The 27,287-nt window shown below is 39.3% G+C and overlaps 1 protein-coding gene across 1 annotated transcript in view; it reads right to left on the bottom strand.

The window, feature by feature from the left end:
• Positions 1–27,287, bottom strand: part of THSD7B (thrombospondin type 1 domain containing 7B) — a 926,619-nt gene that overhangs the window by 313,273 nt on the left and 586,059 nt on the right. Inside the window, exon 12 of the mRNA XM_070380583.1 lies at positions 6,184–6,378. Coding sequence (XP_070236684.1) covers positions 6,184–6,378 — 195 coding nt within the window. The remainder of the gene's footprint in view (positions 1–6,183; positions 6,379–27,287) is intronic.

Genomic DNA, 27,287 nt, shown 5'->3' with positions numbered 1-27,287 from the left:
TTTCAAGATTTACCTTAAAAGTATATGTTAAATAAAAGTCATTAAAGTTATGATAATTGATAACACAAATTTACTGGCTGTAAAATAAATAAATATCCTAGGATTTTCAATTATTTCATTCTCAATTTACTGACAAATTATCATTAACAAACCTTCAAAAGGAAGAAAAAATTGGCCACGAATTAAAAATTTTCTTTCCCTCTCAAGGAAATTCTCTCTCATCTCAAATATATGGACAGAGCTGTTAAGATAATGGCTTCTGAAACATGATACACGAACATGCAAACCAAGTTCCATTAAACTGTCCCTTAACATGGGATTATTCCTGCCACATATCTTCTACCCCACTACATAGTGGTCATGTATGGATGTGAGAGTTGGACTGTGAAGACAGCTGAGCACCAAAGAATTTATGCTTTTGAACTGTGGTGTTGGAGAAGACTCTTGAGAGTCCCTTGGACTACAAGGAGATCCAACCAGTCCATTCTGAAGGAGATCAGCCCTGGCATTTCTTTGGAAGGAATGATGCTAAAGCTGAAATTCCAGTATTTTGGCCACCTCATGCGAAAAGTTGACTCATTGGAAAAGACTCTGATGCTGGGAGGATTGGGGGCAGGAGGAGAAGGGGACGACAGAGGATGAGATGGCTGGATGGCATCACTGACTCGATGGACGTGAGTCTGAGCGAACTCCGGGAGTTGGTGATGGACAGGGAGGCCTGGCATGCTGCGATTCATGGGGTCGCAAAGAGTCAGACATGACTGAGCAACTGGACTGAACTGATATTGTTAAAGAATACAAAATCTGTTTTATCTTAGAAGCAGAAGATATGTTTTATGCTGCATAAATTTATATATGAGCACTTATTATAGACAAAATATTAAAGTATAACATGTAATTTAATGTTTCTCTTTGTGACTGCATGTTTCACCTTACCTACAGATGGGTTCCTGATCTGCATGCAGAAATACTATTAAGGACTCTCATGGATTTTGTCAATCCATTAGAGTAAGTTAAATGTAAAATAATCATGTATCTAATGCATCCAAACAAAGGGGAGTCTTGAACCCAAGGGAATTAGCACTTGAGTTGCTCATGAGAACAAATGGTCATCTCTCCTTAATTCTTCAATGTCAATACCAATATTATTAACCTACTTATTATTCTGGTATTTTTCTTGGTTCTCATTTCCTGAATTAAGCTTTTTTTTGCCTATATGAAAAAACCTACAATGAAGAGAAGTTCTGGAATATTTATCTAGATAAGAAGTTAGATATATTACAATGTCAATTATTTATATATTATCGCAAAAACTGCTCTAAGACTTTGATTAAACTACTTATGACTTTAGTTTTCATTAAATTTCAAAGAAGTAAATTGAACCAATAATAAGCATATACCACAAAAGCAGAATCTATGTATGTACGTATGTATGTATCTATATGTGGGCTTCCCAGATGGTACTCAGTTCAGCTCAGTCACTCAGTCATGTCCGACTCTTTCTGACCCCATGGACTGCAGCATGCCAGGTTTCCCTGTCCATCACCAACTCTCAGAGCTTACTCAAACTTACTCAAACATCGAGTCAGTGATGCCATCCAGCCATCTCATCCTCGGTCATCCCTTACTCCTCCTGTACTCAATCTTTCCTAGCATCAGGGTCTTTTCTAGTGAGTCAAGTTCTTCACATCAAGTGGCCAAAGTAATGGGATTTTCAGCTTCAACATCAGTCCTTCCAATGAATATTTAGGACTGATTTCTTTAGGATAGACTACTTGGATCTCCATGCAGTCCAAGGGACTCTCAAGAGTCTTCTCCAATTCCACAGTTCAAAAGCATCAATTCTTCAGTGCTCAGCTTTCTTTATAGTGCAGTTCTCACATCCATATATGATTATTGGAAAAACCATAGCCTTGACTAGATGGACCTTTGTTGGCAAAGTAATGTCTCTGCTTTTTAATATGCTATCTAGGTTGGTCATAGCTTGGCTTCCACAAGTAGCAAGTGTCTTTTAATGTCATGGCTTCAGTCACCATCTGCAGTGATTTTGGGGCCCAATAAAATAAAATCTGTCACCATTTCCATTGTTTCCCCATCTATTTGCCATGAAATAATTGGACTGGATGCCATGATCTTAGTTTTCTGAATGTTGAGTTTAAAGCCAACTTTTTCACTCTTTTTCACTTTCATCAAGAGGCTCTTTAGTTGTTCAATTTCTGCCATAAGAGTGGTGTCATCTGCATATCTGAGGTTATTGATATTTCTCCCAGCAATCTTGATTCCAGCTTGTGCTTCATCCAACCAGGCATTTTGCATGAAGTACTCTGCATATAACTTAAATAAGCCAGGTGACAATATGCAGCTTTAACACACTCCTTTCCCGATTTGGAACCAGTCTGTTGTTCCATGCCCAGTTCTAAATGTTGCTTCTTGATCTGCATACCAATTTTTGAGGAAGCAGGTCAGGTGGTCTGGTATTCCCATCTCTTTCAGAATTTTCCACATTTTGTTGTGATCTACACAGTCAAAGGCTTTGGCATAGTCATTAAGCAAAAGTAGATTTTTTTTATTTCTGGAACTCTCTTTTTTTTTTTTTTTTTTCCGATGATCCAACAGATGATGATAATTTGGTCTCTGGTTCCTCTGAATTTTCTAAATCCAGCTTGAACATCTGGAAATTCATGGTTCGCATACTGTTAAAGCTTGGCTTGGAGAATTTTGAGCATTACTTTGCTAGTGTATCAGATGAGTACAAGTGAGTGGTAATTTGAACTTTTTTGGCCTTGGCTTTCTTTGGGATTGGAATGAAAACTGACCTTTTCCAGTCCTGTGGCCACTGCTGAGTTTTCCAAATTTGCTGGCATATAGAGTGCAGCACTTTCACAGCATCATCTTTTAGGATTTGAAATAGCTCAACTGGAATTCCATCACCTCCACTAGCTTTGTTCGTATTGACTTGCCTTTGCATTCAAGGATATCTGGCTCTAGGTGAGTGATCAAACCATCATCATTATCTGGGTCATGAAGATCTTTTTTGTACAGTTCTTCTGTGTATTCTTCCACCTCTTAATATCTTCTGCTTCTGTTAGGTCTACACCATGTCTGTCCTTTATTGTGCCCATCTTTGTATGAAATCTTCCCTTGGTATCTCTAATTTTCTTGAAGAGATCTCAAGTCTTTTCCATTCTATTTTTTTGCTCGATTTCTTTGCATTGATCACAGAGGAAGGCTTTCTTATCTCTCCTTGCTATTCTTTGGAACTCTGCATTCAGATGGGTATATCTTTCCTTTTCTCCTTTGCCTTTAGCTTCTCTTCTTTTCACAGCTATTTGTAAGACCTCAGACAACCATTTTGCCTTTTCATATTTCTTTTTCTTGGGGATGGTTTTGATCACCATCTCCTGTACAATGTTACAAATGTCCATCCATAGTTCTTTAGGCACTCTATCAGATATAGGCCCTTGGAATCTGTTTGTCACTTCCACTGTATAATCATAAGGGATTTGATTTAGGTCATACCTAAATGGTCTGGTGACTTTCCCTACCTTCTTCAATTTAAGTCTGAATTTGACAATAAGTAGTTCATGATCTGAGCTACAGTCAGCTCCTGGTCTTGTTTTTTGCTAACTTGTATAGAGCTTCTCCATCTTTGGCTGCAAAGAATATAATCAATCTGATTTCAGTATTGACCATCTGGTGATGTCCATGTGTAGAGTCCTTCTCTTGTGCTAATGGACGAGGGTGCTTGCTCTAAGTGTGTTCTCTTGGCAAAACTCTATTAGCCTTTGCCCTGCTTCCTTTTGTACTCCAAGGACAAATTTGACTGTTACTTCAGGTATCACTTGACTTCCTACTTTTGCATTTTCCAGTTCCCTATAATGAAAAGGACATCTTTTTTGGGTGTTAGTTCTAAAAGGTCTTATAGGTCTTCATAGAACCATTCAACTTCAGCTTCTTCAGCATTACTGGTCAGGGCATAGGCTTGGATTACTGTGATATTGAATGGTTTGCCTTGGAAATGAACAGAGATCATTCTGTCGTTTTTGAGAGTGCATCCAAGTATTGCATTTTGGACTCTTTTGTTGACTATGATGGTTACTCCATTTCTTCTGAGGGATTCTTGCCCACAGTAGTAGATATAATTGTCAGCTGAGTTAAATTTACCCTTTCCAGTCCATTTTAGTTCACTGATGCATAAAATGTCAATGTTCACTCTTGCCATCTCCTGTTTGACCACTTCCAATTTGCCTTGGATTCATGGACCTAACATTACAGGTTCCTAGTCAATATTCCTCTTTACCCCATCGGACTTTACTTCCATTACCAGTCATATCCACAACTGGGTGTTGTTTTTGCTTTGGCTCCATCCCGTCATTCTTTCTGGAGTTATTTCTCCACTGATCTCCAATAGCATATTGGGTACCTACTGACCTGGGGAGTTCCTCTTTCAGTGTCCTATCTTTTTGCCTTTTTATACTGTTCATGGAGTTCTTAAGGCAAGAATATTGAAGTTGTTTGCCATTCCCTTCTCCAATGAACCATATTTTGTCAGAATTCTCCACCATGACCCATCTGTCTTGGGTGGCCCTACACAGCATGGCTCATAGTTTTACTGAGCTAGACAAGTCTGTGTTCCATGTGATCAGTTTGGTTAGTTTTTTGTGATTGTGGTTTTCTGTCTGTCTGCCTTCTGATGGATAGGGATAGGAGGGTTATGGAAGCTTCTTGATGGGAGAGACTGACTGAAGGGGAAATTGGGTCTTTTTCTGATGGGCGGGGCCATGCTCAGTAAATCTTTAATCCAATTTTCTGTTGAGGGGCAGGGCTGTGTTCCTTCCCTGTTGTTTGACCTGAGGCCAAACTATGGTGGAGGTAGTTACAGAAGGTTTGGTTTGTGCCCTCCAAGAGTCTGTTTCCCCAGTCCTGTGTAAGTTCTGGCACTTCTATGGTGGGGTTAATGGTGACCTCTTCCAAGAGGGTTTATGCCTAACCCAAGTCTGCTACACTCAGAGCTCCTGCCCCTGCGGCAGGCCACTGCTGACTTGCACCTCCGCAGGAGATATTCAACACAGTTCTGGCTCAGTCTCTGTGGTGTCTCTGGGTCCTGGTGCACACAAGGTTTATTTGAGCCCTCCAAGCATCTCTGGTGGGTATAGAATTTGATTCTAAATGTGATTTTGCCCCTCCTACCATTTTTCTGGGGCTTCTTCTTTGCTCTTGGATATGGGGTATCTTTTTATGGTGGGATCCAATAGTCTCTTGTCGACCAGGAAGTGCTAGTGGTAAAGAATCTGCCTGCCATTTCAGGAGACACAAGAAATGTTGGTTTGATCTCTGGGTCAGGAAGATCCTCTGAAGAAGGGCATGGCAACCCACTCCCATATTGTTGCCTGGAGAATTCCTTGGAAAGAGGAGCCTGGTGGGCTACACTCCATAGGGTCACAAAGAGTTGTACATGACTGAAGCAACATAGCACACACACACAAAAGCAGAATCTATGTATATAATCAATTTTTGCCTTCCAGTACTAAAGTTTTAAAATATCAAGTTACTTATAAGGTAATGGTAAAGACCCTGATACTGGGAAAGATTGAAGGCAGTGGGAGAAGCGGACAACAGAGGATGAGATGGTTGGATGGCATCACTGACTCAGTGGACATGTATTTGAGCAAACTCTGGGAAATAGTGAAGGACAGGGAAACCTGTCATGCTGCAGTCCATGGGGTCGCAAGGAGTAGGACATGGTTGAGCAACTGAACCCACCAATAAGGTAATGGCAAAAGACAATGATATAGGTGAGGTCTGTCTTTGATGCTTTTAACAAATCAGGTACTTCTTTCAAGCTTGCTGAGATCCTGGCATGAAAAACACCAGAAACTCTGCCATTTACTATTCTAAGGAAGTTGGTTGATATACTGCTGTTTATCACTATAAAAATTAAAAAGCTATATAGAGAGGAACTTCATAGCTTTGGAATGGTTCATATCTTTCATTTATTTCACAAGTATTAACTGAGTACATATTGTGTGTCAACCATATGCCTAGGAGATACATAATGGCAGGGAGGGTGGGGGGAAAGGGAGAGATGATATAATTTCCCATCCTTCTGGAATGGATATTCTCCTCAACAAGTTCAGGACAGCATCACCTGCTTGAAGCTAAAGAATAAAATGCACAACCTACCTGTGAGCTGTCGCCTTCTACTTCGAGTCGTTTCACAATTTGTGGAGCAGGGTGTAAACTTGGACCAAGCAGTGAAGGTGCAGTCATTGCGACATGGGACTGTACATTCTTGCATGAGGGGAGGCATGCCGTTCATCTGCTTGAGGCATTCCGTCATTTCTGCTGATTGGTTATTATCAGAGATGCATGAGACAGCTAAAAAAAAAAAAAAAAAAAAAAAAAAAAGGATGCTTTTGTTGCTATTTTAATTAAATCAAGCTGCTGCTGATTCTTGGACGAAATAGCAGAATTCCCCAATGTTTGAAAAATTTTGTTATCACTGTGATTGCAAAAGGTGTTCAACATAGCTAACCTTATTTCTCTCTGGAAATTAAATGTTTATTGTTGCCAGTGGAGGTATTTGATAATTTAATTGGTTTCATTATTAATCCAAACCCTGCACTGACAGCAACCAAAATAATTGTTCAGTAATTTTCTGTATGTCCTGCTTGTGAGCATTTGATCTCTAGAGATGGTATAAAACTAGAAAACAGAATCTACAACAGAACAATACAAAGATGAAAAAGGACCAAACCATGAAAAAAATCATTTGCATCTTTCATAGATTTGATTTTTGTTAACTTGCTAAATAGCACTTATGTTTAAATGGTCCTATGTTTGTCAGTCAGTATTTAAAAATAAATTTCCCTTTCTACAAGTAAACCATTTTTTCCCCTTACTAACATTTCAGGATAAGGTAAAATTTTTAATCATTTTTTCCAAGTACAGGCATAATGTCTCCAGATAATCCCCATTACAGATATCCTACCAATTGCAGATAACTCTTCTATGCTCCTCACATACTTTTTCAACTGGAATTGTCTGCAGTCATACCATGAACTTATTTCAAGGTAAAACATTTTTTTGATTTTGCTTAATTTTTGAGTCTTTAGACTAATGCCACTGTATTCAATTATGAACAAATGATATTTTGTGCCTCTTTGATTCACCCTAATTATAGACTCAAAGGATATATCTTTACTTTCTAGACCAGCATGTCTCAAACTTGGCATCAGTGACATTTTAGATTGGATAATTTCATTTTGTGGATACACAAGTTTGTCTTGCACATAGTAAGATACTTAGCAGCATTCTTGGCCTTAGCCAATTAGATGCCAATAGCACACGTACCCTCTTGGTTTTGAAAACCAAAAATGACTTTACACATTGACATGTCCCCCTGGTTGACAACTACACCTCTCAACTGATTTCTAACCATGGATGTCTTCGAGAATACAGAGATTTGATGGCATAACTTCAGATCTACTCAAACAGCATCTCTGGGAAAGAAGTCTAGAAATATTTTTGTCTCTAAGTGTCCCAGGTGGTTCTGATCCAGCCTGTCCAATGGCCACCTGCCTTTGGCATGATGTCTTTGGAAATGGTATGTGTTAATGGATATTTGCTGAGTTTAGCATCCTAAGAACAAACTGTTTAGGATCACTTTTATTACAGCTCTTTAAAATCTACCAAATTAAAAGGAATAAAGAGACCACAACTAGGAACACTGTTGTTAAGAACTGTTTATATAAACTTTTCTAGCACAGGGTAAGTATATGAAAGGGCCTTCAGTTGTCCATTTCTCTTATATTCTGAATTTCTTTATCTGGAGCACAACAAAAAACAAGTCAATCTGAATATTATCTATCCATGTATCCATCCATTTATTTACTTATTATTTATGAAGTGGTGAAAGCCAAATGTATCTAATGCTTTAGGACCAAGGAATTAGCTAAAATAACAATGGCTGCACACACAATATGTCCCAGTTTGTACATCTGCTCTGAAGCAGGTGGGGCTATTCATTCATTCTGAATAGTTTTATTCTTGTTTCTGTCCATATCCTAGGAACAAAATCCACTGCACATCAAGCCAACATCACCTGCATTTTCTTTGTTGGGAATATTATAGCCATTAATGATGAATACAGTGCAAGATCTTTTCTCAAGTAGGGTACAAGCAAATGTTTACTTGAATTTCATGCTTAGATAACTAATTTGGAGTCAATTTAGGGGATTTTTACCATGCTAATTTATTTTCCAAGATGACAGTGTAATGAATAACATAAAGAGGAATTTTAAACACTTTGAAAAAATATTGCTATTTGAAAACTAAACCTCTACAAATATACAAATTAAGAGTTTTTCCAATGATAAAACATTTTTAAATACTTTATATAATTTAAGTTTAAAACTTGAAAACTATACAATAAACATTCAATGATATTTTTAAGTTTGGCAAGCTATCTAAATTAGAGTACAAATGGATTTATGAATGTCTATATTCAACTATATTGGTTTCCCTGGTGGTTCAGTGATAAATACTTTGCCTGCCAATGCAGGAGACATGGGTATGATCCCAGGGTGGGGAAGCTCTTCCGCATGAGAAAATGGCAACCCACTTCAGTATTCTTGCCTGGGAAATCCCAAGGACAGAGGAGCCTGGCAGGCTATAGCCCACGGGGTCGCAGAGTCAGACACAATGGAGCACATACACACACATATAGTTCTGTGGGCAATATTAAGCGTGTATAAACTCCTTAAGTCAGAGTTTTTTTGAGAACTAAATCAGAGGCGGTAAGTAGATAAACTTATCAAATTTTGGGCCTTTATTACTGACACCTTTTCCGCTAATAGAAGTTACTGAAATTGAGTCATTTATTCATCCATCCATCTGCTCACTTGGTTACAAAATATAAGGAGTTATGAATAATTATAAAAGCATTTTGTGTGTGTGCAAGGAAATATACATGTACATATAAATCTATCTTTCAAGGACGCTACTGTAGTGGCAGAGGTAAGCACATACACAGATAATAGCAGCACATTAATGCAGTTTCCCTAATGGCAATGACCAACTGGAAATCCTGGTACACAAGAGAAAAACAGGTACTTCATTCTTGGATGGAAATGATGTATAAGGTACAGGCGGGAAAGAAAGAAGAAGAGACTGGACCTGTCAGACATCTGCTATTTAGTCGAACTCTGAGTTCTGGAACTTTTTGGATCATAGCACATCACTTGAAGGTCACAATCTAGAGAAATGATGTCTCTTTTGGTGTTTTTAAGTATTGAAAGCATTGTACTGTACTAGTGGGAAAGGTCTTTTCATCAGGCAAGGAAGAGGTATTTACTATTGATCATCCCTGTCATGTATTTCTACCCAAAATGAATCTTTTAAGAGGAACAGCAAATCAATGCTTAATTACAATTTATTAATTAAACTTGAAATATGGCTCTCTTTACTGGAGGAAAATTGTACTCTCAAGTAAAATTAGCTCAAATAGCTTTAGAACAGTCTTGTGTGTTGTTTGAGATTTAGCTATCTTAAGCTTTGGACAGAAAGCTCTCAGACTGGCTGCCTGGAACAGCTGGGCACTGTCATTAAAGGAATGATGGAGAAGCAGGTGGGTGAGCTGAGTTACGGAGACAGAAGTTCTCAGATGACAACAGTCACCTGGCGAGTGGGTGTGGTCGGAGGACCTGGAACCCTCCACATGTCTGTGTGGTTTTCTTATCCATAGTGTCTAGCAATGAGCAGAAAGCACAGAATTGAGTTCAGCTTTATCTTTCTCTTAATCATGACATAGCCTGAGTCTTGGGAGAAAAAAGAAAATCACCAAAGAGGGGAAAAGAGTTACTAATTGCTTTCCCATGGTACATGATTCTTTTCAATTCTATCAGCATGAAAAGGAATGGCCTGGCAGGAAATGTAAAATTATCTGAGAATTTAGCAAAAGAAATAAAGCAAGGATCTGTATGTAGTCTCAGTGTGATTCCTAGTTAATTTTTGGAGGACACCGGCTGTCAATGTCAGATGGTTAGGCAGCCTTCTTAGGCTTTACTGATGACTGAAATCAGCAGATTATTAACTACCACTAAATGACTATACTTTCTGCCCCCATTACCTCTAAACTCTGATAGTGAGACATGCCATGATAAGTTTGTCTTCTATTCAATTATGATATGAAGAGGGCAGGGGTTGCTGGCCTTATGATAAGAAATGGTAATATTCTACCTGGAATGACTAAATAAGTGATGGAATCCACTACTTCAGATCTACTCGTGTTCATCACCTTCACCAAGGTCACATTACTTTCCCAAAGTTGTTCCTAACTAGAGTCCAACTCTAATAGTTGACAAGAAAAGGTAGGAAAAACTTGATTCAAGAGGTCATGATTTCCAGGAAAGGAGGGTGACATGCTAGAAAAATAGAAGAGCTCTATTAGCTTGCTGTTCTGAAACTGTGAACCACTTCAGTTCAGGTAGAGTTCAATATATGTACATCGAAAAGGAGGGGGCAGCTACTGCTCAGCTCACACAACATTCGAACAATATATTCTACAGGGCAGACCCTGCAACAGAGGCCTGGGATACACAGGTGAAAGAAACATGGAAATAAAAGCTCATTCCACTCAGGGTCTTGCAAGGGCAGGACTCTGGGGCCTCAGGCACTGGGCAGCCAGGAGCCTTCCTGGATGGAGGGGAGGCTTGAAGAATGTGCACAGTGAAGACATGAGTCTGACCAGGGGCCTGGCACAACTTATATCTGTGCAGAGGAATAAGCAGATGCGCTGGCTTCTGGCCCTTGCTATACACATTCTAAGATCCTGTACCTCTTCTTTGATAAGGCTCATAACATTTGTGACTACCTGTTCCATGTCTGTGTAACAGGAACAACTAATTTAATGATGCAATGCCAGGTTGCCCCTTATACATGTGGGGACTGGCACTGGAATACAAGAGGAGGTCACAGATGGTAAGTCTAAAGAGTTAGATGTTATCATTGAAATTTACAAGCCTGTAATAGATCAGTTCTATTCTAATTAAAATACACGTCTTCATGACTTGGAACATGAAGTTCCAATATAAATTCTGGGATGACTTGGAGTTTCAGGCTGGAATGTGGCAGCTCAGGAACGATGGGCCCAGGCCTGAGTCTCTGGCCAGTCCTCCTCTCACTCCCAGCTGGATTCTACCTCCAGAAGGAACATCTAACATTTGTGAGTGGGCACTATAGTCAATACTCCAAAGCTCAATTCACAAATCGGCCACCCTTGTACACCCATCACATTTAGGGTGTACATGGAGTCAGTGCAAATGCTGATCACAGGTCAGACTCAGAGAAGAGGCTCCTGTAAGTTACTGAAGCTGGTTCAGGGCTATTGCTGCTACTGCTGTCCCTTCAGTTGTGTCCGACTCTGTGCGACCCCATGGACTGCAGCCTACCAGGCTCCTCCATCCATGGGATTTTCTAGGCAAGAGTACTGGAGTGGGGTGCCATTGCCTTCTCCATAAGGGCTCTTAAGACAGGGGATTCCAAGGTTCTGACAACTAGGCAGAGTTTAGATAAGGAGTGGATGAGGAATCATGGCATCCTTGCTTCTGAGAAGGAACAGGCTGGAAAGGGGCCAGAGAAGGGTGCTCTAAGGCAGGGGTCCCCACCCTCCAGGATCTAATGCTTGATGAGGTGGAGCTGATGTAAATAATAGAAATAAAGTGCACAATGAATGCAACGTGCTCGAATTCTCCCTAAACCATACTCTCTACTTTGTCCAAGAAAAAGTGTCCCTGGTGCCAGAAGGTTGGCAGCCGTGATCTAAGGCATGGAGGTCAGCTCTTACTGAGACTAAGGGCAGAACTGCATTCTACTCCAATTATTTCATCATACACTGATGCAATCTTTCTTAAGAGTACCCTTCCTTGTAGGTAATCAGGAAAGGTGCAATTGCCAATTAAAGCTATCTCAGATTTGGCCATTTTAATTAGCCTCCTTCCTATTTAAAATAATTATTTTCAGGTAAATGTGCAGTTTCTCTTCCAGCCACTTCCCCCTCTCCCCTCCAGGAAGGAATCTAGGTGCCCAATAGCTATCAGGGGTCTCAGATCTGTATGAAGGTCCTTCAGAAGTGCCCCGAGTCACTGCCAGTGTCTACAGTGACAGTGGCCCTTGTCCACCGGGTGGCTGCTCACCCACCAGGGAAGTCCCCTTTCAGGGTGAAAATCACACGAACGCTCCCCTCTCAGCCTGATCCTCATCAGAGGGCTGTTATCCTCTAAGCTGATGAGGGCTCAGCCCACCTGGTACCTCGCGTGGAACTTCCTGCTGGGGCCCTGTGATCAGTGTTCTGGGAGAGTCAGAGTATGTTCTCCTGTGAAGCCTGCCCACACCAGCAGCTACCACACCTTCCCAGGGCCTAGGGGCATTTCTGCAGACTCTGTAACACAGGAAACTCAGGGAGGTTCTGAAGAGGCAATGAGGCCCTCCTCCTGGAGTGGCACCCCTGTAGGGCCTCTCTTCCCAGAGTTCTGAAGAAGACATGGAGCAAAAATCCTTCAGCTTTTTGCTGGTTCCTTAGCTAAACTCTCCACCCTCTTATATCAGTCCTGAGTCAGCGAAAATCATGACACAAGTTACTTTTGCTTGGCTTCCCCACCCCAGCTTTTCTTTTACTACTAATCACCCACCCAGGCAAAAAGACAAGGGCTTTGCATTCTTTCTGATTGATAGACACATCCATCTCCTATCTGAGATGACATTTATCTTGTCCCTTTCCATGAAGCCATAATGACAGACAAGATGCAGAGAGAAAATTTTGATTGGATTAAGGATGAAAATTTAAAGACATCTAAAAATATGAAGCCTGCCACACATGTGCTTTACCACTAGGTGCTGAGATCTGGAGAGTAGAGCCTGTGACTGGCTGGTATAAGGATGTTTATTACAAATTAATGTGCTTCTTCCCCTTAATACAGTAGAGGACTTCCCAGGTGGCACAATGGTAAAGAATCCACCTACCAATGAAAGAGATACAAGAGACACGGGTTTGATCCATGGGTCAGGAAGATCTCTTGGAGAAGGAAATGGCAACCTACTCCAGTATTCTTGCCAGGAAAATCCCAAGGACAGAGGAGCCTGGTGGGCTACAGTCCATGCGATCACAAACAGCTGGACATGACTGAGTGTGTACGTGCACACACACACACACATAAAATAGAAGGGTTTTTTGAAACCCCAGCACAATGTAGGAGGCAGGGGTCACTAGGCACGTTGCCTTGGGAGTCAGGTGCTGAAGGACTTAAATGCTCTACTGCAGCGGCCCCCAACCTTCTTGGCACCAGGACCCAGTTTAATGGAAGACAATCTTTCCACACACTGGGGGATGAGAGGGAAGGGGTAGATGGCTTGGGGATGATTCAAGTGCATTATATTTATTATGCACTTTATTTCTAGTCTATTTACACTATTGCTCTGACAGCAGATGCCAATGTTTAGCTTAGAGTTTGGGGACCCCTGTTCTACTCAAGAGCTCAACTATTGGTCCTTTAGTTTCAGGAAAGACCCATGAGATGCTTTTTAATGTTACTGTTTCCAGGGTATTATTGTTTTTTGTTGTCATTGTAACAAATTACCAAAAACTTAGCAACTTGTAAGAACAGAAATATTTTCTCTTACAGTTCTAGGAATCAGAAGTCCAAAATCAGTTTCCTTGGGCTGAAGTCCAAATGTCATCAGGACCAGTTCCTTCTGAAGGTTCTATGGAGAATCAAGCACCAGGCCCTTTCTAGTTCCAGCGGATGCCTGCATCCGTCACTCCTAGCCCCTTCCTCAGCCTTCAAATCCAAGAGTGTGGCGTGAGCATGTGAGCAGGTCACTTTCTTTCTGCATCATCAAAGGGCGTCCTGCCTCCCTCTCACTTTGAAGCTCTGTTGTGATTGCATTGGATCCACCTGGGTGATCCAGCATATTCTCCCCTCACAGCCTTAACTTAATTAATCACGTCTGCAAGGTCTTCTTTGCCATGGAAATAAGATATCACAGGTTCCTGGGATTAGGGCTTGTGCATTTTGGGGAGCTTTTAGCCAGCCTACAATATAGAGCAAAGGTATTTCTTCATAGCTCATCCACTGGAATAAGAATCAAGCCTACCTCATCTACTTGCAAAAATAGGAAAAACAGAGTTGACACAATCAGGCTTACCACGCCTTCCCTCGTCCTTACTCTCACAACAGGTTGGTTTTGTTTTAATTCTCTGGTTTTTCAATCACCCAGCCTGACTTCCCTCAGCCACTCAGGCACCTTTAGAATTACTCTCCCCACCCTGTGTTGGGTACCCTTAGGGAAAACAGACAGATTCATTTCTTATTCAAGACAAAGCATAAGGAAGACTGCATACATCTATATTAAACAGAAGTGCATTTCAGTGGCAAATACCAGGATTGGGGGTAGTCTGAGCCATGGGAAATGCAAAGCCACTTTCCCCCCATCCAATTGTAACCCTTGGATTGTTGGCTTCATGAATAAAGGAACAGTCTCTGCAGAGAAATATTAAAATTGAGAAGGAGTGAGAACAGTTAGAAGGAATAGGAAGTTCTAAGTCCTGGAAAAGTGGCTTCCCTGGTGGCTCAGTGGTAAAGAACCCACCTGCCAATGCAGGAGACACAGGAGATATGGGTTCAGATCCCTGGGTCAGGAAGATCCTGTGGAAATGGCACCCCATCCATTATTTTTGCCTGGAGAATCCCCATAGACAGAGGAGCCTGGTGGGCTAAAGTTCATGAGGCCTCAAAGAGTCAGACAAGACTTAGTGATTGAGCATGTAAGTCCTGGAAAAGAAGGCTAAGTCTAAACTCTCATTCACAGGAAGCATGCCTTATTGCTCCTGCTTTGAACTGTCCACCATTAGAGAGGAGAGCCTTGAGCCACCATCCAAGCTCGAGAGCCACAAGCTGGTCAGGGATGTAATGGATATCAATATGGGCTCCCACATGCTGTGTGCAATTGTCTTCCCAGCTCGTCTGTGCCTATTTACTCTGGCCTCTGTTCTAATCCTTCATGCAAGTGGCCAGCGCTGATGTGGGGCATGGCCAGGAGCCCTGGTATCATCATTGGCAATAGGGATGGAGGCCCCCACCATGGCATTTCCCAGGGCAGAGACTGGGGTCACCCAGGACTGACCAAGCCAACTTCACTCAAGGATTAAACCTAGGCCCTTCCCCTTCAGACATCAACCACCAAAGCTCAAACTACCAGTCGTCTCATGTACCCTAATTCTCTCAGTGGATGTCCCAGCAACTCCATTTCTGTGACAACTATAGGTAGTGGAGAAGACATTTTCACTTGCTATCATCCAAATGAGTCAATCTGGAATGAAAAGCCAGTTCTTTCTATATACCAAGTGTTTTCATTTTCTCCTAGTATTTTTTCTCTTCCTGTGCAGAGCACAGTGGGTGAAAGCATGGTATTTGGAGATCCCATTCTTCAAAAACTATATTTGAATAAAATGTGTACTTATTATTACATGCTGAATGACATATATGCAACTTTTGAGTGGAACAGCATGAGTTGTGGAAATTGAATTAAACAATAAACGTGTAATTGCTTGTTAGGGTGCTTTAATTGACTCATAAGTACCATATGAGAAGCTGTGTGGCTGCAGGAGCCCAATTATAGGCTTGCTTATGGAAAGATACAATTCATTTTGCATGTTGGAAACATATTCCCCAATTATTGGTGCCCTCCCAGAAAAAAAGAAAAAAGAATTTTCAAATAAATAAGAAATGCTTAGTAAGCTAATAATGTAGACTTAGTCCCTTAGTCCCTTGAAGCACTTTATTTAGGTTCTAATGCATGATCAGGAAATGAACAGTTAAAAATGCCCATTGATTTTATTCCAGGGGATTTTTAAGCCCCAAAGCTCTCTCTATCCACAGCTAAGTACGGAAGCATATACAGGCAGGGCTCTTTACTTCAAAGGATTTGTCCCCTAACTGAAAAATACTGGCTAGAATTAAATACTTCAGGAAAGAAGTGGACAGAATAAAATTACAAATTTTGATATAATTTTGATACAAAAATTATATCAAAAGGAAAAACAAACAAACAAACAAAAAGGATACCAAAAACAGGTGAGTCACAAGGGAGGGCAGAGGATCTTAAGCTCTGACTGCTGGTCTGGTGTGGCAGATTCTAGAAGGGAATGCTAGGCCTGTGGTCAAGATACCCAGCCACTGCTGGGAAGCAAATGGAGCCAGATGAACTGTGGTCCTTGGGGCATGAGAAACACAGGAGGAGCAAGTTGACTAACAAATCAAAGCAGGAAACCAGAGGTTCCAGACGACTATGGTGGGCACCTTCAAAAACTGGAGGAGAGAAGGAGTAATCATTAGGAATCTTAAATCTAAGGGAGGAAAGCATTACATTGTCCTTTGCTAGGCACAGTGTCACCTGACAGTGGTGTCTGCACGAGCTTTAGACCCCCAGTGATTTCCATTAATCACAGTGAAACTACTCAAATATTTAAGTACAGAGGGTAGCTCGCTTGTTGAAGATGGTGCAAGACAAGTCTCTTAATCTCCAACCACCTCTCCCCTCAACGAGACCCCAGAAATAAATACTCAGAGTAGACCAGACCAGGCTACGAAAAGTCAGCTATAAAGTTCTTAGCCTTTCCTTCAATTTAAACTGCCTCTCTGAGTCCTTCCTCCTACAGAGAAACATTAAAACCTGTATTGAAGACCACCATTTAAAAATGCATCAATTCATCACATTTGCAGACATAACTATAAATTAATTCATGACAGTGAATATGAAGGAGTCATTATTGCAACCAAGCTTTTTGTACATCAGTGACTCCCTCCCTGGTTTTATAATATCTTAGAGTAGCTTCACAGAGAAGGCAATGGCACCCCACTCCAGTTCTCTTGCCTGGAAAATCCCATGGACGGAGGGGCCTGGTAGGCTGCAGTCCATGGGGTTGCTAGGACTCAGACACGACTGAGGGACTTCACTTTCACTTTTCACTTTCATGCTTTGGAGAAGGAAATGGCAACCCATTCCAGTGTTCTTGCCTGGAGAATCCCAGGGACGGAGAGCCTGGTGGGCTGCCGTCTATGGGGTTGCACAGAGTCGGACACAACTGAAGTGACTTAGCAGCAGCAGTGTAGCTTCATGCATCTCAGTTGACTTTCTTTCATTCAGTGGGGAATGACTGCTTATGGTAGAGTTTTTTTTTGGGGGTGGGCAGGGGGTGATGAAAATGTCCTGGAATTTGAGTGTGGTGATGGTTGTATAACTATAAACATATTTTTTAAAAAACTACTAAATTATACACTTTAAAGAGTGAATTTTCTCTCAATGTAGCTACTAGGAAAACTTCATCATGTAAGTATTCTGAGTTACTTTCTGAATCAAATAAAATTTTAGAAGAAAGAGCTCAGAAATCATGGCACAAAATTTTCAATTAGATGTTGCATGTCCAGAAATCTTGGGAATTAACTATTTACCAGTAAGCAAATAAATTTTTCTCCCTAAAGTTATGCCCCAAACCACTTATATTAGCTTTCATAGACAATTAGTAAGAATGTTAAAATTTTTTAAATTATTTTTTAAAATGTTTTCCTCCATTAAGGGAAAAAATACCTTTGCCTAGACTTTCTGTGGTGCTATATTTATTAAGTTAGAATTCTGCAGAACTCTATTTTGTGGACATAACATAACAGTTTAATAGAAGATAAAAATCTCTGCCCTACGAGAGATAATAATCTATACAGAATAATAATCTATATAGAATACTCAAATTCCAGCAAGCGGGGTGAAAAAAACTCACTAAATATACAAACATCTATGAACCACCTGCATTTAAATGTATTCAGTATGCACAATCATCACATGGTAGTTAAGAGTTAATTTCTTACCATGTTATAAAAATCTTTCAGGTAAGAAATCACCTAGCTCCCCTTAAAATGTTTTTTTCTTTCCTTCTTTCTATATCGTGGGCTCATTAGAAGTGTAAACTAATGATGAGATGCTTTCTAGTATTTCCAAGTCATTTTTCTCACAGCCACTAAAAACCCATCAGATCAGATTTCTTCAGAAATATCTCCCACATCTAAATTCTTGTCTTGTGTCAAATGAAAACCTCAAGTCAAGTATGGAAGTTTTTTGACATTTCTTTCATATATGTCAGGGAAAATTCATACACACTTCATTCTACAGAATATTGTCTATAAGTATGCAATATGCTAGAAGCTTTATGCTTCTCTGGTCCCTATTTTATGTACATGAACCAAAGTAATGTATATTTGGCAGGTGTGAATGAATAAATATGCTAATTCACACACTGCATGTAGAAAGTGATTTATTCCAGTTTTAAAGGAATATGGTAGTATTTACATAAGATTCACCTGTATCTCTGCTAACAGCTGTTGTGTAACCAACTTCCAAATGAGGAGAAAAAAATGGGCTGGGTATTTTTTTAACAGTTGCTCTGAATTTGACAGATGGATGGTGCTTAGTTACCTACTGCACTTCACAGAAAGCTACAGGGAAGACTTGGGCCAAATCGCTGCAGCAGGTAATTATAGATTTTTTTTTTTAAAGAATTTACTTTAGGAGCTTAAGAGGTAAGATTCTTCAAAGCCTTTGTGAAACAAAGATTGTAACTATATCTGCCATGAAATAAGCTATCTTGATAATGAGTGCTAAACGTCATGTCATATAATCATCCCAGTAACAGTAACTAATGAGATGTAACAGTAACTATTCACATCTCAATATCCAATGAGATGTGAAATGCAAATTTCAAAATAATTTGGTGTTCTCTATTGAAAAACAACTTCAAAGACCTAGGATACTAATTATCGCATTGCTATAGAGAAACAATAAATCAGCCCTATATCCATATTTATCTTCCCCCCTTATTAAAGCATACTACATTTTCTTGTGGTTCTGTCTACTAAAACATCTCTAAGGAACTCTCATTTTTCTACAAATGATTTCCTCTTTGAGATCACTATGGGTACTCATGCTTTACATAGAACCATAATCACCAGCATTATAATAAATTGTCGGTTATGTACAAAGCTGATGTCATGTCAAGAAGACATTTGTTTTCATTTTCTTGTCTCCTCCTCCATACATTCTGCCAAAATGCTGCTGCAATTATGTTTATTCATTTCCATTTCCTCTTTGGGCCTCTGGAGACCATGCATTTGTGACATTCTCTATGATAAATACAACTGTTACATTTTAATTCAGTTCGAGAATCTCAAACTTAATAAAATCCCATTACAAAAGTCTGAGTAATGATGACTTCAGAAAATCATATGCACTGTATATATTCATTGGTCATGCAATTTCTTTTCTCTCACAAGACTTTTTAATAAAGAACAATTCACTTTATGTAACATGTGGATGGAATCCTGAAAATTGTATGCAAGAAATGTGAAGGAAATTAATTTATTTTGATGCAATAGTGAAGCCTGCTATGGGAAGACTTTCTATCCAAAATAATGACCTCTAACCTCAAAGGTGCATTTTTCAACGTAAATAGTCAATGTTGTGCTTATGTGAACTGAGTTTGTTTAAAATGATACATACCTCAAAATCAAATGCCTCCAAATATCTTATATATAAGTTTTTAACAGCTAAAATTAGCTGAATTAAGATTAAAACTGTCTTCCAGCATCTTAGCAGTTATGAGTAAAGTCAGGAAATTGATCTACTTTTACCTTTAAGTACTGAGAAATAATGAATCTTAATGTGACTATTCAATTCACATACTACTTGAGGAAGTACTGACATCTTGAATGCTGATTTCAGACCCAAAGCTAACCTGACCCTGTAATCAGATCTTCTCTTAAAAATACATTATTTTACATATTTGCTTCAAGTCCTCACAGCATCCAATGAAACTTGCTTTTCCACCAGAGGTCATGCCAGTGACCAGGACAATCTGAGGAGGCAACATGGCCAGCCAAGAGGATGAGCCTGGGAGGGCTTTTCCTATAATAGCTGCAGGACCCACTGGACTAGGCTCCTTGAAACTCCAGTGTATTTATATGCAAAATGAACGAGATGGACCAGTATGTGCTGGGTCTCTTTGAGCTTGAATAGTCTTTGATTATGAGTACATGCATGTACAAAGTACTCTGGTGGGTACGTTACAGTTCATGGTTCTATTGAAAACTCGTAAGATTAGCACAGACACTTAGTAACAAAACAAACATTCATGCATAATTGTTTCTCTTTCATTTAGTGACATCCTAAGTACACATAGCATGCTAACATACAATGGAAAATATTCTAATTTTAGTTAAAAAAAAACTCCATACTTATCTCTGGAAATCATTTTAGATAACATAAAATGTAGACTTCCAGGTAAAAATGGCAGAGAAGAAACTTACATGCACTTGCGCTTTTTGCTTGTGTGCATGCTCAGTTGCTTCAGTTGTAGCTGACTGCTTGCGACTGCATGGACTGTAACTCACCAAGCTCCTCTGTCCATAGGGATTTTCCAGGCAACAATACTGGAGTGGGTTACCATGCCCTTCTCCAGGGGATCTTCCCAATCCAAGGATTGAACCCACATCTCTTATGTCTCATGCACTGGCAGGTAGGTTCTTTACTGCTAGCACTATCTTAAATATCATTAAAATTTAACACACTGAGAAAATGAGAAAGAACAGAATGGTGTCATGATTCCAGAAGTTTTGTATCCGGGGAGCAGAGTTAAAGGATTAAACAGACTAAACAAAATATTAAATTTTAAAGTAGAAACAGCAAAAGCCAAATCTGACTTATATCATAGAATATCCAGAAGTGTGGCTGAATGGGGGGAAATAGGTGTTTTTAAAAAATAACTCACCTTGAGTATATACAAAGCAGTCATCTCCACAACTCACTGCCAGGTCACATAGCAAGGATACTGACTCCTTTCTACCCACCCTTTTTGCAAAAGACTGGATTTTAAAATAAGTATGTTATAGGCTCACTGAACCAGAAGCCAAACACCCAGCTGAGAAGTTTACTTGATCATGGTCGTACTGAAATCTCTCACCAGCTTCCCTAACTCAGTCCAGAGACTGAAAAATAAGTTTTCCTCCTCCAGGCAGCCAATTTGGAAGTCTGTTCTAGGAAATACAAAGTTCAAGAGGAAAGACTTAACTCTGTTGACGTGAGAAGTTTTCCAACTGAACAGCCCAGGTAGATATTCTACTCTTAAGCTAGCATGAGCAGCCAACTTCATATAATTCAACCTTGCTAATTCTAAAGAGAAGCAGAAAAACAAGAATGATCAGGTATCTGAGGAAAACGTCTGACATAAAAAGAGTAACCAATTCAAACTATAGAATAAAAATAAGTTGGGACACGTTGAAATCTTATAAGGGGAATTCAAAAAGAAACATGTACCTCAATATTCATTGCAACACTATTTACAATAGCCAGGACACGGGACAACCTAGATGTCCACTGACAGAGGAATTGATAAAGAAGATGTGGTACATATATACAATAGAATATTCAGTTCAGTTTAGTTCAGTTGCTCAGTCGTGTCCAACTCTTTGCGACCCCATGAATACTACTCAGCCATAAAAAGGAATGAAATCGGGTCATTTGTAGTGATGTGGATGAGCCAGGAGTCTGTCCTACAGAGTGAAATAAGTCAGAAAGAGAAAAACAAATATCATATGTTAATGCATGTATATTGAATCTAGAAAAATGGTACTCATGAACCTATTTGCAGGGCAGTAATAGAGATGCAGACTTAAAGAAGGGACTTGTGGACACAGTTGGGGACGGAGGGCTTGGAATGACTTGAGAGAGTAGCACTGACATATATACGCTGCTTCTGCTGCTGCTAAGTCACTTCAGTCGTGTCCGACTCTGTGTGACCCCCTAGACGGCGGCCCACCAGGCTCCCCCGTCCCTGGGATTCTCCAGGCAAGAACACTGGAGTGGGTTGCCATTTCCTTCTCCAATGCATGAAAGTGAAAAGTGAAAGTGAAGTCGCTCAGTCATGTCTGACTCTTAGCGACCCCATGGACTGCAGCCCACCAGGCTCCTCCATCCATGGGATTTTCCAGGCAAGAGTACTGGAGTGGGGTGCCATTGCCTTCTCCATATATATACACTACCATGTGTGAAACAAGTAGCTAGTAGGAAGCTGCTGTGTAGCAGAGGGAGCTCAGCTTGGTGCCCTGCGATGACCTGGAGAGGCAGGATGGTGGGCAACGGGAGGGAGGTTCAAGAGGGAGGGAGTATATGTATGCATATTGCTGATTCACATAGCTGTACAGTAGAAACTAATACAATATTGTAAAGCAATTATATTCCAATTAAAAATAAATTTGAAAAAACCTTGATGGGGAGAACCAGAAAATAAAAGGCTATCACTACCATTTTTTTCATATATATATTTCTACCATGTCACTGGAAGTGGACACTCTGAAAAGAGAATGTTGAGCAAATAAAGACCTTTCAGAAGTTTAAACAAAGAGAAAGGTGAAAGTGAAAGTCACTCAATCATGTCCAACATTTTGTGACCCCATGGACTATATTCCCCCATGGACTATATTCCATGGACCACCCATGGAATTCTCCAGGCCAGAATACTAGAGAGGGTAGCCATTCCCTTCTCCAGGGGATCTTCCCAACCCAGGGATCAAACCCAGGTCTCCCACATTGCAGGCAGATTCCTTACTGGCTGAGCCACTAGGGAAGCCCAAGAATACTGGAGTGGGCAGCCCACCCCTTCTCCAATGGATCTTCCCAACCCAGGAATCAAACTGGGGTCTCCTGCATTACAGGTGAATTCTTTACCAATTGAACAACCAGGGAAGCCTTCAAACAAGTAGCAGAAACTAAAAGAGAAACTCACTAGAGGATAAGATTATGTTGAGGAAGTCTTTCAAAGTAGAATAAAAAGACAGATGGAAATTAGGAGAGAAAAAAATTTAGAAAACATATCCAGAGGGTCTAACATTTGGCTTTTAGGAGCTCCGGAGCTAGAGAATAAAAGAAATTAGGCAAGCAAATCATTAAAACAAAAATAGTTCATGAAAATGTCAAGAATATATATTTCTAAATTAAAAGAAATTTTGAATGCTTCAGTTCAGTTCAGTTCAGTCACTCAGTCGTGTCCAACTCTTTGCAATCCCATGAATCACAGCACGCCAGGCCTCCCTGTCTATAATAAACTCAATTAATATAGATCCCCAAGAAGGTAAATCTTAGCGAAATTTTAGAACAAGGTAGACAAAGATCTCAAAAGCTTCTAATGTCTTGCCCCTAATGAAATCCAGAATGAAAACATATACAAAATTCTGAAGGAAAAGTTTTTCCAGCTTAAACTTCTATACCTCATTTAATTGTCATTCAAGTGTGAGAACAGAATGAAGGTATTTTCAGACACTCCTGGTTATGAAAACTTTAACTCCAAATCCTTCCTCAGGAAACTACAGAAGGGTGAATTTCACTAAAAGAAAAGAGTAAATCAAACAAGAGCAGAGGAGAGAATGAGAAGAAAAGTGGATGAGGAAAGAGGTCCCAGGATGACAGATATAAATATAATAATTGAGCTGAGATTGAATAGATCAAAAATGCCATGAGAGCTTTTCCTGAAATATGAAACTGATGGATCTGATCATCTTGAGGAAACATTTACTGAATCATCAGAGTTTGGGGTTTTTTCCAGCCAAGAGAAGATAAATAACAAAGTAAGAAAAAAATCTAGAATATGAATAACTCCAGGGATAATAAAATGTTACATGAAAAAAATGATTATCATAGTTTACTTATACAAGTCAAGGATTTCAAAAACACTGATAAACCAATAAAAACACTGAATATATTGATCTAATAAAATTACATAATTACTAGATGGGGTAATAGGAAGGGTGGCTATCTAATTAGGATAGGGTGAGACAAAAGAAACACATCCTTATAATTCATAGTGAGAAGGCAGTAGTTAATGCGTAAGTCTGAAAAAAGAAAAATCCACAAGCCAAACACAATTTTTGGATATATGTTTCAAAAAACCAACATAATTAGCTAAAATAAATGAAAGTAGTTGACCTTGGGGTGAGGCAAATGAAGGCAAATGTCGCAGAATATTTTTTAAATTTTATTGTAGAACTATTTATCCTTCGAATTGTGCACATATATACATTTGCTAAAGATAAAAATGAATAAGGGAATGATTAAAATAGATTAAGTCTAACATCTTTAAAATACTCTCACAATATATATATAATAGTATATTAAATCAAATACATAATATACTGGATTATATATCATAAATACATACAAAGTCTTTCCAATTTTCCTCCTTTTGCCAATAAAATACAATGGAGCGTAAGTCTATATTTTGATACTCTTAATATTCTACCTATTTATTTCTTATCTTTCTCAACAAAAAAACAACAGCATGAAAACGTGGCAGATTTTTTTTTCTTCCAACTTTGTGAAAAAAGCAGAAACAGCTAGCCATGCATTTCCTTTATTAATGGCTTACTATGTGCCAGGTACTCTATTAGGCATTATAAAGTAAAAACATGAAAAAGAATTCCAGTCCTTGGCTTTTGACAACTTAAGTGGTTGGTTGGGAAGGAGGTTGGTTAGATGGGTGATGTAATTTACTTTCAACCTCCAAACGAGAAACTAGAACAGGATGTAGAGAAAACTGCTGATGACAGAGATCAAAAAGATGAATATAAAATGCAATGGTCATTGGCTCATAATGAGACAGGAACTAGGAGGAACACCTGGGCTAACATGGGAGGATAATTATTACTGATCTGTGTGGAAAGGCAAAGATAGCTGGCTACTTACAAGTTCTTTCCTTAGTGAGTTCACTAAATTCATTTCCTTATTTAGTACTATTCTGCCTTTTTCAGGACATTTAGCTCCTGACAATTACTAACTTAAAAATAACATAATCTCAGATTTAATTTCCATGTTGCTTTTTCTCCATTTCTAAGAAAGTAGCTTTAATTTCTGTATCCCTTTGATTTTACAAGTCACAGAGAAATAGTCCAGTGCAAATCCCAGACACTGGACATGAATTCTGTTTTTGAGGGCTTTCTACTCCTCCAAGCTGCTGCCTGCTAAAGCAAATAACACCAGACATCAACTTAAGAGACTGCTGACCACAATTATCAAACCCAAGCCAAAATAATCTCACTTTATTCTCAGCCATAACAAGCTCATTAGTGACTGTGAGGGATCTGCTTCTGTTCAAACCGTGCAACATTTTGGGGAAAAGGGATGCAAATGTGCGATGCTATCTGAAGTTGTTTCAAAACAAAATAAAATAAAGCCAGGAAGGACAGTGGGCAAGTGCAAACCTAAACATCCAAGAAAGCATTTGGTGTCCTGGGTGTGAAAATGATGAAAATATTCTTAAAACATCTGGCTTTAACACATTTAGGTAGCACTAACATTCAAGTTTCCCAATAGCCTATTTCTTGGAAAATGTGAACCACATAAAGGGGACCAAGATGACTCAGTAATCTACATCAAAATGAGAGTGAGTTTGAAAAATTCTATGCAGACTGTTATTTAAATATGATTAAGGATTCCAAATATCATATGATATCTGTCTTTATCTGAGTTACTTCACAAGATAATCTCTAGGTCCATTCATGTTGCTACAAATGGCATTATTTCATTCACTCAGGACAATATATAAAATAGATAACCAACAAGTATCTACTGTATAGCACAGAGAACTATAATCAATATTTTATAATAATCTAAAATGGAAAAGAATCTGAAAAAAAATAGATATATGTATATATAACTAATCCACTGTGCTCTATACCTGAAACCACCATAACAATGTAAATGAACTATACTTATACATATATATATATATATAGGATGGAAGATTCTGAAAATTACATGATGGTAGCATTCTTGTGGTCATAATGGAGCCATTTACTGGATAGGCAATAGTTAGAAATTAATTAACTTATATACAGAGAACATCATGAGAAACGCTGGGCTGGAGGAAGCACAAGCTGAAATCAAGATTGCTGGGAGAATATCAATAACCTCAGATATGCAGATGACACCACCCTTATGGCAGAAGTGAAGAAGAACTAAAGAGCCTCTTGATGAAAGTGAAAGTGGAGAGTGAAAAAGTTGGCTTAAAGCTCAACATTCAGAAAACGAAGATCATGGCATCCTGTCCCATCACTTCATGGGAAATAGATGGGGAAACAGTGGAAACAGTGGCTGACTTTATTTTTGGGGGCTCCAAAATCACTGCAGATGGTGATTGTAGCCATGAAATTAAAAGACACTTACTCTTTGGTAGCAAAGTTATGACCAACCTAGACAGCATATTAAAAAGCAGAGACATTACTTTGTCACCAAAGGTCCGTCTAGTCAAGGCTATGGTTTTTCCAGTAGTCATGTATGGATGTGAGAGTTGGACTATAAAGAAAGCTGAGCACCAAAGATTTGATGCTTTTGAACTGTGGTGTTGGAGAAGACTCTTGAGAGTCCCTTGGACTGCAGGAGATCCAACCAGTCTATCCTAAAGGAAATCAGTCTTGGGTGTTCATTGGAAGGACTGATGTTGAAGCTGAAACTCCAATACTTTGGCCACGTGATGTGAAGAGCTGACTCATTTGAAAAGACCCTGATGTTGGGAAAGATTGAGGGCAGGAGGAGAAGGGGATGGCAGAGGATGAGATGGTTAGATGGCATCACTGACTCAATGGACATGAGTTTGGGTAAACGCCAGGAGTTGGTGATAGACAGGGAGGCCTGGCGTGTTGCGGTTCATGGGGTCACAAAGAATTGGACATGACTGAACGACTGAATTGAACTAAACTGAATGAATCAGGATAAAGCTAAAATACACAGTATCTAAAATAATGAATGGATTGATATGAAAATTTAGTTTCCTTATAAGTTACTTTCCAAATAGTAGAAACTTTCATTACATCTGTTTTTTACCTGTTTAATGCTCTTGGTTCTATAATGCTCAATTCTGATTGTCTAAATTAGCACACTAAAAATATGTTTGGAATGAAACCCAAACATATGAACATGATGTCATTGACAAAATGAGTCTAGATTAAAATAAACTGAGTTTATATGTTATCCTTTTGCAAACAATTGCACAGAAACTAGTTGAAGAATCCAGCATTAATTTACCTAATATACTCTTTATTGATAACATAATTTTCCTATGGTTAGAGGAACCCCAAAGGTTAAAACAAATGCCTGTTTACGGATTCCAATTTTTTTTTTTTACTTTTAAGATGAAAAAA

Source organism: Bos mutus, chromosome 2 (genome assembly GCF_027580195.1).
Source record: "Bos mutus isolate GX-2022 chromosome 2, NWIPB_WYAK_1.1, whole genome shotgun sequence".
NCBI classification, from domain to species: Eukaryota; Metazoa; Chordata; class Mammalia; order Artiodactyla; family Bovidae; genus Bos; species Bos mutus.
This window is presented reverse-complemented; position numbering and strand designations above follow the sequence as displayed.